General features: G+C 41.8%; 2 protein-coding genes and 1 pseudogene across 2 annotated transcripts; all 3 read left to right on the top strand.

Moving 5' to 3' along the window:
* The first annotated feature begins 1,197 nt into the window (after nt 1-1,197).
* LOC113129794 (tripartite motif-containing protein 35-like) lies at nt 1,198-4,021 on the top strand. The gene is made up of 3 exons (XM_026305909.1): nt 1,198-1,313; nt 1,659-2,150; nt 2,241-4,021. Exon 3 carries the CDS (start codon nt 2,256-2,258, stop codon nt 3,651-3,653), a length of 1,398 nt encoding a protein of 465 aa, XP_026161694.1. The 5' UTR covers nt 1,198-1,313; nt 1,659-2,150; nt 2,241-2,255; the 3' UTR covers nt 3,654-4,021.
* Nucleotides 4,022-6,854: 2,833 nt separating this feature from the next.
* Nucleotides 6,855-9,094, top strand: LOC113129796 (nuclear factor 7, ovary-like; annotated as a pseudogene).
* Nucleotides 9,095-10,858: 1,764 nt separating this feature from the next.
* Nucleotides 10,859-12,407, top strand: LOC113129993 (nuclear factor 7, ovary-like). Its single transcript, XM_026306278.1, has 2 exons — nt 10,859-10,952; nt 11,043-12,407. The coding sequence occupies exon 2, from the start codon at nt 11,058-11,060 to the stop codon at nt 12,405-12,407; it is 1,350 nt and encodes a 449-aa protein (XP_026162063.1). The 5' UTR covers nt 10,859-10,952; nt 11,043-11,057.
* Nucleotides 12,408-13,066: the final 659 nt, after the last annotated feature.

The raw sequence follows: 13,066 nt of genomic DNA, 5'->3' as shown, positions 1-13,066 counted from the left end.
ACTGATCATGAGGACAAGTAGAGATTGACAGTAGGTTAACCTCGTCATCAATGAGCCTTGGACCTCTATGATCCTGTCGTCTGTTCACTTTGTCCTTCCTTAGACAACTTTTGGTCTGTACTAACCACTGCAGACCAGGAACACCCAAAAAGGCCTGTAGTTTTGGAGATGTTCTGACCCAGTCATCCAGCCACCACACTTTGGCCCCTGTCAGAGCCCCTCACATCTTTACACTTGTCTGTTCCCCTGCTGCCTACTATACCCAACACAGGCAGTTGCCACAGTATCAAGATCTTCTTCTCCTTTGGGCTGCTCCCTTCAGGGGTCGCCACAGCCAATCATCTTCCTCCATTTAACCCTATCCTCTGTATCCTCCTCACCCACACCAACTATCCTCATGTCCTCCTTCACTACATCCAAGAACCTCCTCTTTGGTCTTCCTCTAGGCCTCCTTCCTGGCAGCTCTAACCTCAGCATCCTTTTACCAATGTATTCACTGTCCCTCCTCTGAACATGTCCAAACCATCTCAATCTGGCTTCCCTGGCTTTTTCTCCAAAACATCTAACATGAGCTGTCCCTCTGATGTCCTCATTCCTGATCCTGTCCATCCTCGTGACTCCCAGAGAGAACCTCAACATCTTCAGCTCTGCTACCTCCAGCTCTGCCTCCTGTCTTTGTCTCAGGGCCACTGTCTCTAAACCAGACAACATTGCTGGTCTTACCAGCGGCAATTCCTCTCCATTCGTGGCCCAGTGAAACAGTTCAGGTCTGGCTGCGGGACCAACTTTGTGGGTGCATGCAAAGACCTTGGTATCAGCTCCAGACACTGCAATAACACAAGAATTCAGGACTTCTTGAGTGACAATGGATGTACTTGGGTGTTCAATCCCCTCATGCTTCCCACATGGGTGGCAGCTGGAAACGTCTTATTGGAGTGACAAGACACATTCTTGACTCAATATTCATGAGCATTTCACCCAGACAACTTACCCAGGCGACTTTCATGGTAGAAGTAACTGCTATTGCGAACTCAAGACCTCTCATCCCAGTATCCACCGACCCCAGTTTTCCCCTCATCTTGACACCAGCCACTTTACTTACCCAGTAAGTTGCAGTTCCAGCCACACCCGTTGTGAGAAATCCTCGCCAGCAGGTGGTGTTATGTTCACGAGGTTTTGAGACTTTTGTGTTGCCGTAGCTATCAGGAGGGTAAGAAGTAGGAAACACATGTTCAGTATGGTTGACAGAGTTCAGAATTGCTGAAACTGAATCCAGCTGCATCCTTGGTTGTTTCTCATGGAAAGCATTGCCTGTGAGTATTTGTAGTTACCAAAGCATCTTAGAAACAGTTATCAGTGATTAGTAGTGAGAAAATGTTTAGTAAAATAGCAGATAGCTTGTTTTATGTTGGTAACAAAGTCGAATGGGCTTCTACATCTCGGCAAATGCATTTAGCTCACCTTTACTGTCATTTAGATGCTGAATGTTATTTATATATGTTTAAGAGACGTTTGTTACTTGCAGTTCTTTATGTACCTTATGTTTGGCTGCACATGTTATGTACCTTTTGGATTGTTTAATTTATGTTTATATAGGAGAACCATAGTCTTCATACATTTCATGTTTAAGTGACAGGAAATGTTTTTATTTCTTTCAGTTTTACTCTGTACGCATGTGAAGGATAACGTCTAAATAAAGGGACAATACATCTGTCACTTGTCGTGGAGTTACCTGTCTGCATAATTCTACCCAGGTGTAACAGTAAGGGCAGAACAATTTATATTTGTGAAACCAGCCTGTGATTCACCAACTTCTGTTAACTTGAATTAAGGTCTCACTGATAGAAAGTAGCAAATGGATCCTGCATCGGACTTTATTTAAGTCTGCCCTCAGGAAGGATTCAAGATCTAGCAAAGCAATTTTAACAAGACAATTGAATGAAACACAGCATTGAGCATTTAGAAGAATTCAGCTGACAAAGCTCCACCCACTTCCTGTGTAACGTGAGACAGACCAAGAAACAAATTAGTTTCCACAGAGAAGAGAGGAAGAAAGATACGATTTGACATCAGATTCAAACCTCAGCTTCAACAGAGGGACAGAGCTGGAATACTGACACTACAACCTGCAGCTGACTTCAACCACTGATGTGAGTTTTCAGAAAATCACAATTCAGATTTATAAAAGCTTTAGAAAAGGAAACATTGTGACTGTCAGTTTGTGTTTGTTGTGTTTTCAGCTTCACAGAGAGAAAATGGCATCGGAATCAGGGAACGATCTCACCTGTTCAGTCTGCCATGACATTTTTAAAGAGCCTGTTCTTCTGAAATGCAGCCACAGCTTCTGTAAAATCTGCGTGAAGAGATGGTGGAGACAGAAACAAACACGGGAGTGTCCGATATGTAAGGCTGTGTCTGGAGGGAGACACCCTCCTCGTAACCTGGCTTTAAATAACCTGTGTGAGGCCTTTTTACTGGAGAGAGCTCAGCCAGCTCCATCAGGGTCTGAGGATCTCTGCAGTCTGCACTCTGAGAAACTCAGACTCTTCTGTCTAGACCATCAGCAGCCAGTGTGTGTTGTCTGTAGAGATTCAAAAACTCACAACAACCACAGATTCAGACCCATCAATGAAGCTGCACAGGATCACAGAGAGGAGATCCTGAAGTCCCTGAAGCCCTTACAGGAGAAACTGAAGCTCTTTGAACAAGCTAAAGGAAACTGTGATCAAACAGCAGAACACATTAAGTTCCAGGCTCGACAGACAGAGAAACAGATTAAGGAGCAGTTTAAGAAGCTTCACCAGTTTCTACAAGAGGAAGAGGAGGCCAGGATCACTGCTCTGAGGGAGGATGAGGGGCAGAAGAGTCAGATGATGAAGGAGAAGATTGAGGCTCTGAGCAGAGAGATAACAGCTCTTTCAGACACAGTCAGAGCCACAGAGGAGGAGCTGAGAGCTGAAGAGGTCTCATTCCTGCAGAACTACAAGGCTGCAGTAAGAAGAGTCCAGCAGCGCCTCGTGCTGGATGATCCACAGTCGGTCTTAGGAGCTCGAATAGATGTGGCTAAATACCGGGGCAACCTGACCTTCAACATCTGGAACAAGATGAAGGCATTAGTCTCCTACACTCCTGTGATTCTGGATCCAAACACTGTTCATCCATATCTCATCCTGTCTGAAGATCTGACCACTGTGAATCTTAGAGAGCATCAGAGGCTTCCTGAAAACCCAGAGAGGCTCAACCTCCCTTCTGTCCTGGGCTCTGAGGGCTTTGACTCAGGGACTCACAGCTGGGACGTTGAAATTGGAGACAGTCAACTCTGGTGTCTGGGTGTGGCAGCAAAGTCTTTTCAAAGCCAGACAGGAAAATATAACATATGTAGATTACATACAGTAACATTCAGCAAAGGCAAATATATAGCATTCTTCCCATCTGATTTGTCTATTGTACTTCCAGTACAGAAGCTCCAGAAGATCAGAGTCCATCTGGACTGTGACAAAGGGAAAGTGTCATTCTCTGATCCTGATACTAACACACAGATACACACCGCCACACACACTTTTACGGAAAAAGTGTTTCCAATTTTTTGTGGACATCGGCTAATCAAGATATTACCAAAGACACTACCAGTGGTCAGTGATGATGCTGAGTGACAATGGTGGTGGTGACAATAATTAGAATCAACAGGCAGACTGAGCTACCTGTAGTATTTTTAAGATAATCTGAGATATGTGAAAATGTTTACAACACATTTAAAAAGTCTGAACTATCTGCATATTTCAGCCTCTTCTCTCCACAAAATATAATTCACTGTGTAAATCTTTGAATTTACAGTTTTAAAACATAAGGTTATTTTACTGTAATTTGTACACTGAGAAGGAATGGGTGTTTTACCATATTTCATAATTAATCAAATCCAAATTTCCACTAACTGCAAGACAAGTGTATCACATAGTTGTAAAGTGTGTTGATGACATATGTTTTTGTGCTGGTTTACAATAAATTCTGTATTTTAAATAGATTTTTGATTCACCTGGCATTAATGTTGTGAACAAAATATTTCAATAACATGAATAGTCTTTTGAATGCAACCTGCCAGTCAGGAATTTGCATTTAGAGCAGTTTAATCTGGTAAAAATGACAATGTTAACATTGATAGCCAGTTATTTACAGCAGATTTGTTTTTATGATGAAGGACTAACAGGGAGAATAACAGCAGACAAAGTCCCAACATCACATTCACCATCATTACATGTAGACTATGGCCAAAGTGAGACACATAGCTTCAATAACTATAATAACCCTAACTCCTATTTTTTATAGGAGACTTGAGACTTTAAAAAAATAAAAAGCCGACAGGCCTGGCATGAGGAAATATTATTCCCTGATGTAAGAGAAATTAAGAAAATGTTTTACCCTCTAGTGACCTAATCCACCTTACTGTAGTATAATCGAAACACTGCTGAATAGGTTCAAACATAACTTTGTTTTCAGTGAGAACAGTTTGCTCTACCTGACTTCTTGATAAAGACAGTATCAAAACCCAGATGTCTTGCAGTGGGAAATTAACTCCTCTTTCTGTTCACATGACCTTATTTTGTATCATACCTGGGTTGCTACCAGCCAGTGACTCTCATGCTGTACCAAGGTGCTGCATGACTGTTACTCCTTGCAAGTAAAACTCCTAACTAGCCAGAGTTCGCCCTCTGAGTCTGTTTGTTAAAAGAATTTGCCTAACATCTGACAATATTGTTAATGAAGCAATGTCATGATCTGTATGTATGAAATTAAACAAAACTGTCATAATCACAATATGTTACAAAAAAAGTGTGTGTAAGGAAAGATTGGCTTGCTGTGTGTTACAGTAGCATCACAATCAAAATCAGCATCATATGACAGAGAAAGTCATTATCATCTTCGATGATGTTTGCCTTGAGACAGAGGCGGACTTCCTATCAGGCGGTTGCCTAGGGCTCCAAACTACCAGGTCCCCATAATTTATGGTTAATGTATTTTTCATCAAGCACTTAAAACTAACTTTGCATTTACTTGAATTCTAAAATTGCATCTGAATGCCAATTCATGACACAAGTTGCAGAAGTGTTTTCAGCCATGAAAAGGGAGCAAACCAAGCAGCGCTGAGAAGCAGAGAAAACAAGAGTGTAAATATCCTCACCCAAACCATAAATGTGGATAAATAAGGAAATGAAAGCTGGAGGAATACAGTGACAAAGGAGGAGAAAAGACATCAAAATAATAGAAGAAGAAAATATAGGGATGACAGAAGAAACAGTGTAAGATGAGAAAAAAGATTCAAGGAAGAGAAAGTAAACAGTCCTAGAACAGGGTAAACAGGGTAGCAAGAGAAGTATAAGAAGAAGAAAACAGAAAATGAAGAAGTGTAAAACAGACAAAGAAGGAAAAGAAGAGGCAATCATTTTTATTTTTTAAGTATATTTTAGTATTATTTGCAGGATCAGTTCTGGATGAGCAGTGTTTGGATCCAGAATCACAGGAGTGTAGGACACTAATGCCTTCATCTTGTTCCAGATGTTGAAGGTCAGGTTGCCCAGGTGTTTGGCCATATCTATCAGAGCTCCTGAGATCAGCTGTGGATCATCCAGCAGGGGGCGATGCTGGACTCTTCTTACTGCAGCCTTGTAGTTCTGCAGGAATGAGATGTCTTCAGCTCTCAGCTCCTCCTCTGTGGCTCTGATTGTGTCTGAAAGAGCTGTTATCTCTCTGCTCAGAGCCTCAATCTTCTCCTTCATCATCTGACTCTTCTGCTCCTCTTCCTCCCTCAGAGCAGTGATCCTGGCCTCCTCTTCCTCTTGTAGAAACTGGTGAAGCTTCTGAAACTGCTCCTTAATCTGTTTCTCTGTCTGTCGAGCCTGGACCTTAATGTGTTCTGCTGTTTGATCACAGTTTCCTTTAGCTTGTTCAAAGAACTTCAGTTTCTCCTTCAGTTTGCTGTTTGCTCTTGTATTATACTTGGTATTTTTTTGTGGAGTTTGAATGTTCTCCCCATGTCTTCATTGGTTTCCTTTTGGTACTTCAGCTCTCTCCCAAAATCCAGACACATGCAGTTTGTGTTCAGCCAACTCAGCCAACCCTAAGTAAGATCTCCTTTCAGTGTTCCAAGTATTACCAGTAGCTCCCAGTTGTGTTTTTGATCTGGTGGAAGTCCTTGGTCATCTATGGCAAGTTAAATACCTCCTGAAGTTGAGGAGGATCAGTATGGTGGCTGTGGTGAAGTGGTACGAGTACCTAGAAAACCTCTCTCCTGGAGACTGAGGAGGAGACACAGGAACATATCAGCATATAGAGGATGGAGAACCTTTGCACTTGGTTGTAGGGGACCCTGGGAGAAGATCAGTGACACAATTGCGTGTCCTGTGTTGGTCCAAGGAGTTTGCTTGGGTTTTTCCTGAAGAACGCCTTTAAATCCAAACAATCCAGGGAACTGCAACGAGGTTGTTACCTGATAAGGTCACTCACACAGGGACAGTGTGCATGACTCTGCTGGTCCAGGCCACTGGCCCTCTTGTCTAGTCCCTGACAGAACAGCCAGCCACCTGCCTCTTTTTCTGGTGAAGAACAAGCTGAACCCTTGTTCTGAGGTTTTCATCAGATTATATCAAAAGATGATCTGAATCTACAGTAGATGGTTTATCATCACATGCTACTGAAATCATTGTAGGAAAATAGCATCAAAACAAAGACCTGTTTTGATCATGATTAGAGTTTTATGCTCATAGTTAAGACACTTGTGTGTTATGTTTTAATAGAGAATCTGATAAAATACACTTCTATTTTATAAATTGCAGTTAATTGCATTAACTAAAGATATTTTAGTCTAGTTAAGGGCCATTGTCACTTCACAGCAAGAAGGTTCTGGGTCCAAATCCCATTTAAACATTGATCCTTTCTGCCTAGAGTGTGCATGTTCTCCCTGTGCCTGTGTGTGTTTCCTTTGTGTACTCTGACTTCCTCTCACAGTCCAAACACATACAGGTTAGGTTGGTTGCTGACTCTAAATTTCCTGTAGGTGTGAATGTGAGTGTTTGTCTCTGTGTGTCAGCCCTGTCATAGACTGCTGATCTGTCCAGGACATAACCCAACTCTCACCTAAGAAACCAGCCTGTGATTCACCAACTTCAGTTAGTTTAAATTCTAGACTCACTGAGCAAGTGGATCCTGGATCAGACTTTATTTAGTCTGCCCTTAGAAAAAATGGAAAGATCTACCAAAACAATTCTAATAACGCACTAGAACGAAACACACACCCCCCTATATACATTTAAACAGGTGACTGTGAAGACTGTCAGTCGTCCAGGTGAAGTTAGCAGGTGAAGAGGTTGAGTCATGGCAACTGGACTTCTAGTTTTTAGGTCAAATCGTTTGACTACTCAGAAGAGTAGTAGTTACCATGACTCAACCTGTAGATTTAAGCATGAGCATTTGGAAGAAATCAGCTGACAAAGCTCCACCCACTGTGTATTCAATAAGAAACAAATTAGTTTCCACAGAGAAGAGAGGAAGAAAGATACAATTTGACATCAGATTCAAACCTCAGCTTCAACAGAGGGACAGAGCTGGAATACTGACACTACAACCTGCAGCTGACTTCAACCACTGATGTGAGTTTTCAGAAAATCACAATTCAGATTTATAATAGCTTTAGAAAAGGAAACATTGTGACTGTCAGTTTGTGTTTGTTGTGTCTTTAGCCTCACTTGGAGAGAAAATGATGTTGGAATCAGAAAACGATCTCACCTGTCCGGTCTGCCAGGACATTTTTAATGATCCAGTTCTTCTGAAATGCAGCCACAGCTTCTGTAACGATTGTGTTCTGAAACTGTGGAAAAATAAACCAATACACTTGTGTCCGATGTGTAAGGCTGTGTGTAGACAGAAACACCCTCCTTGTAACCTGGCTTTAAAGAACCTGTGTGAGGCCTTTTTACTGGAGAGAGAACAGCCAGCTCCATCAGGGTCTGAGGATCTCTGCAGTCTGCACTCTGAGAAACTCAGACTCTTCTGTCTGGACCATCAGCAGCCAGTGTGTGTTGTCTGTAGAGATTCAAAAACTCACAACAACCACAAATTCAGACCCATCAATGAAGCTGCACAGGATCACAGAGAGGAGATCCTGAAGTCTCTGAAGCCCTTACAGGAGAAACTGAAGCTCTTTGAACTAGCTAATGGAAGATGTGATCAAACAGCAGAACACATTCATTTTCAGGCTCGACACACAGAGAAACAGATTAAGGAGCAGTTTCAGAAGCTTCACCAGTTTCTACAAGAGGAAGAGGAGGCCAGGATCACTGCTCTGAGGGAGGAAGAGGAGCAGAAGAGTCAGATGATGAAGGAGAAGATTGAGGCTCTGAGCAGAGAGATAACAGCTCTTTCAGACACAATCAGAGCCACAGAGGAGGAGCTGAGAGCTGAAGACATCTCATTCCTGCAGACCTACAAGGCTGCAATAAGAAGAGTCCAGCAGCGCCTCCTGCTGGATGATCCACAGCTAGTCCCAGGAGCTCTGATAGATATGGCCAAACACCTGGGCAACCTGACCTTCAACATCTGGAACAATATAAAGGAGATGGTCATTCCTGTGATTCTGGATCAACATGACTCATTCAGAACTCATCCTGTTTAAAGATCTGACCAGGGTGAGGCGTGGACAGAGGCAGAGACGTCCCTCAAACCCAGAGAGGTTCAACTACCCCTCTGTCCTGGGCTCTGACAGCTTTACCTCTAGGACTCACACCTGGGTTGTTGAGGTTGGAGACAGTCCCCACTGGTGTCTGGGTGTAGCATCAATTTCTGGATTACATACAGTGAGATTCTTCCAAGGCAAATATATCCCATCTAATCCCTCCATTGTACGTTCAGTGCAGAAGTTTCAGAAGATCAGAGTCCATCTTGACTTTGACAAAGGAGAACTGTCGTTCTCTGATACTGATACTAACACACACATACACACCTTCACACACACTTTTACTGAGGAAGTGTTTCCATTCTTTAATTGTGAGCATCAACAGCTGAAGATACTACCAGTGGTCACTGATGATGCTGATCAGTGACGATGGTGGTGTTGACAATAGTGATCATGGTGATAATTGCAGCACATCAACAGGCAGACTCAGTGTTTTTAACACTACACAAAATGTAATTCATTGTATGAATCTTCTCTCTTCTCTCTCTCTTCTTGTCAGGTCTTCATATTTGAACAATAGACAAAGGGGTACAGTTATTTAACACTGACTTGTAAACTGAGAAGGAATTGGTATTTCACCATATTTCACAATTAAAAAATAAAATTTCATTGGTATCATGTTTTATTTGAAGAATTTATTTCACCACTAACTGATGGTCTGTTGCAGTATGAATCTAGTATAATAACACACCCGTCTTTGCTTCCTTCACCACTAGTTTTCTTACACAGTCATTACAGAAACTGGTTCATGACAGCAGGACAGGATTATCAAAGATCTCATGGTAGACAGGACAGCAGAGATCCTTCTCTAATCGAAGCCATTTTCTCTCAATGAAAACACACTAGACGATACATTCAAAATTGAACACAGACAATTTGGTCAAAGTTACTTTCACTTGTTCTTCAATGTTTGAATCTGCAACAAAACAAGATCAAGTATTTGCATTGCTTCATTTAGCTGCTCCAATATTCTGGGTTTGGTCCAACGTGAGTCTTGTGCCAGTATGTGAATCCTCTTGATGGAAAAATAACTTGTTTCCTCATGTGTGTCAACTGAGTCAGACAGTGGGTGGTGCCGTGTCAGTTGATTTCTTCTAAATACTCTCTCATTACCTGTAACTTGAAAAATAGACGTGTCCTTGTTTTTTAATTTCAAGGGCCAGTACATCTACATATACAAACTATTGGGGGACTGGGTGTTTTATAAAGCATAATATATCTATTCAAACAGATGAATTACACAATCTAATAAGGTGAAAGTGATTTTAACACTGTTAAATTATTATGTATTTCCTGTTGTTTTGGTCTAGTCCAGTTTTCTCTGGTGTTTTATTCCTGTAAGGCCCAGCAGTCACTGGGTTTAAGACAGGCCACAACACAATGAAAATAACAACCTTGTACACTGCTACAGTTACAGGAATGGAAACGGGACTACGCTGCTATGAGTCAGATCACAAGTCCAGTGTTGTAGCCAGTGATTTTTGTATTAGTACATTTCCTCCTTTTGCTATTAATGGTTCAGTTCCACCTTTGTACTATTTATGCTAAGCTATTCCACCCAAAACTACAGGACAAATAACTAAATGTTATGTATAAGTCAAGAATGGTTAATGTAGTCCTCATGTGGGACCCATTTTTTGTTGATCAGCTGAATAAAAGTTAGAAAGCAAAATAATTTTGTTTCTACATTGTCGTATATCTGGTTGCATTACTGACAATCTGTGGAATAGGCTGGAAGTGGTGGCAGGAAAGTGTCGCTGTATGTTCTTTATGCATTGACACTGGACACAAATGAGTGACCTGCTCACAGAAACACTGAGACACAGCAGCAGTAGATGTCAGAAAACTCTGTGAGTCACTTTAAGTGGTGGACCAAACAATGGTTAAAATACCAGGTCAATCTCAATTGGGTTTTAGTTTCTGTAGCAAACTGATCCTGGATCAGACTTTATTTAGTCTGCCCTCAGAAAAAATAGCAAGATCTACCAAAACAATTCTAATAACACTACAATGAAGCACACACCCCTATATACATTGAAACAGGTGAGCATTTGGAAGAAATCAGCTGACAAAGCTCCACCCACTGTGTATTCAATAAGAGACAAATTAGTTTCCACAGAGAAGAGAGGAAGAAAGATACAATTTGACATCAGATTCAAACCTCAGCTTCAACAGAGGGACAGAGCTGGAATACTGACACTACAACCTGCAGCTGACTTCAACCACTGATGTGAGTTTTCAGAAAATCACAATTCAGATTTATAATAGCTTTAGAAAAGGAAACATTGTGACTGTCAGTTTGTGTTTGTTGTGTTTTCAGCTTCACAGAGAGAAAATGGCATCGGAATCAGGGAACGATCTCACCTGTTCAGTCTGCCAGGACATTTTTAATGATCCTGTTCTTCTGAAATGCAGCCACAGCTTCTGTAACGATTGTGTGAAGAGATGGTGGAAAGGGAAACAAATACACCTGTGTCCAATGTGTAAGGCTGTGTGTAGACAGAAAAACCCTCCTCGTAACCTGGCTTTAAAGAACCTGTGTGAGACTTTTTTACTGGAGAGGGACCTGACAGCCTTAGCAAAGTTTGAGGATCTGTGCAGTCTGCACTCTGAGAGACTCCAACTCTTCTGTCTAGACCATCAGCAGCCAGTGTGTGTTGTCTGTAAAGATTCAAAAACTCACAACAACCACAGATTCAGACCCATCAATGAAGCTGCACAGGATCACAGAGAGGAGATCCTGAAGTCTCTGAAGCCCTTACAGGAGAAACTGAAGCTCTTTGAACAAGCTAAAGGAAACTGTGATCAAACAGCAGGACACATTAAGGTCCAGGCTCGACAGACAGAGAAACAGATTAAGGAGCAGTTACAGAAGCTTCACCAGTTTCTACAAGAGGAAGAGGAGGCCAGGATCACTGCTCTGAGGGAGGAAGAGGAGCAGAAGAGTCAGATGATGAAGGAGAAGATTGAGGCTCTGAGCAGAGAGATAACAGCTCTTTCAGACACAATCAGAGCCACAGAGGAGGAGCTGAGAGCTGAAGACATCTCATTCCTGCAGAACTACAAGGCTGCAGTAAGAAGAGTCCAGCAGCACCCCCTGCTGGATGATCCACAGCCGGTCTTAGGAGCTCTGATAGATATGGCCAATCACCTGGGCAACCTGACCTTCAACATCTGGAACAAGATGAAGGAGGTGGTCTCCTACACTCCTGTGATTCTGGATCCAAACACTGCTCATCCAGAACTGACCCTGTCTAAAGATCTGACCAGGGTGAGGCGTGGACAGAGGCAGAGACGTCCCTCAAACCCAGAGAGGTTCAACTACCCCTCTGTCCTGGGCTCTGACAGCTTTACCTCTGGGACTCACACCTGGGTTGTTGAAGTTGGAGACAGTCCCCACTGGTGTCTGGGTGTAGCATCAATTTCTGGATTACATACATTGAGATTCTTCCAAGGCAAATATATCCCATCTAATCCCTCCATTGTACGTTCAGAGCAGAAGTTTCAGAAGATCAGAGTCCATCTTGACTTTGACAAAGGAGAACTGTCGTTCTCTGATACTGATACGAACACACACATACACACCTTCACACACACTTTTACTGAGGAAGTGTTTCCATTCTTTAGTTGTGAGCATCAACAGCTGAAGATACTACCAGTGGTCACTGATGATGCTGATCAGTGACGATGGTGGTGTTGACAATAGTGATCATGGGGATAATTGCAGCACATCAACAGGCAGACTCAGTGTTTTTAACACATTAGAGAAGTCTGAACAAATTGACCTGTCTGTATTACTGTCTGTATACTTTCATGTTGCAGTTTTAGAACATTATGTAAACATATGTGATTTCACGGCTTTGTTAGGTCGTCATACTTTGAACATTAGACAAAGGGGTCCGGTTATTTTACTCTGACTCATAACTGAGAAGGAATCTGTGTTTTACCATATTTAACAAATATTAGTGAATAAAATTTTATTGGTGTCATGTTTGATTTGAAGAATTAATTTTAATCACTAACTGATGGTCTGTTGCAAAACAAATCTAATACAATAACACTTTGGAAACCCCAAAGTACATTTCAACCACAAAAACATGGCCTGACAAATAAACATGATCAAGATGTTCACATCCTTGCTCTAAAGGAGAAAACCAAGGGGACTGATACTTTTTACTGATATTATTGATAACAAGTGAAACATTAAAGCTAAATAAATCTTACAACAGCATGTTGAAAGTCATGTTGTCTTCCTGATTCTGTGTTAGATGCTGTTGTGGTCAGCAGGTGTCACTGTTGGTATAATAAACCACAAGACCTCAGCATCTGGTTTGGGTGTTTTAA

Source organism: Mastacembelus armatus, chromosome 5 (assembly GCF_900324485.2).
Source record: "Mastacembelus armatus chromosome 5, fMasArm1.2, whole genome shotgun sequence".
Lineage (NCBI taxonomy): Eukaryota > Metazoa > Chordata > Actinopteri > Synbranchiformes > Mastacembelidae > Mastacembelus > Mastacembelus armatus.
The sequence above is the reverse complement of the archived record's forward strand: the minus strand, read 5'-3'. Positions and strand labels throughout refer to the sequence as shown.

Coding starts and splice junctions, on each gene's coding strand:
- LOC113129794 (XM_026305909.1), top strand. CDS start 2,256: ATGGCATCGGAATCAGGGAACGATCTCACCTGTTCAGTCTGCCATGAC.
- LOC113129993 (XM_026306278.1), top strand. CDS start 11,058: ATGGCATCGGAATCAGGGAACGATCTCACCTGTTCAGTCTGCCAGGAC.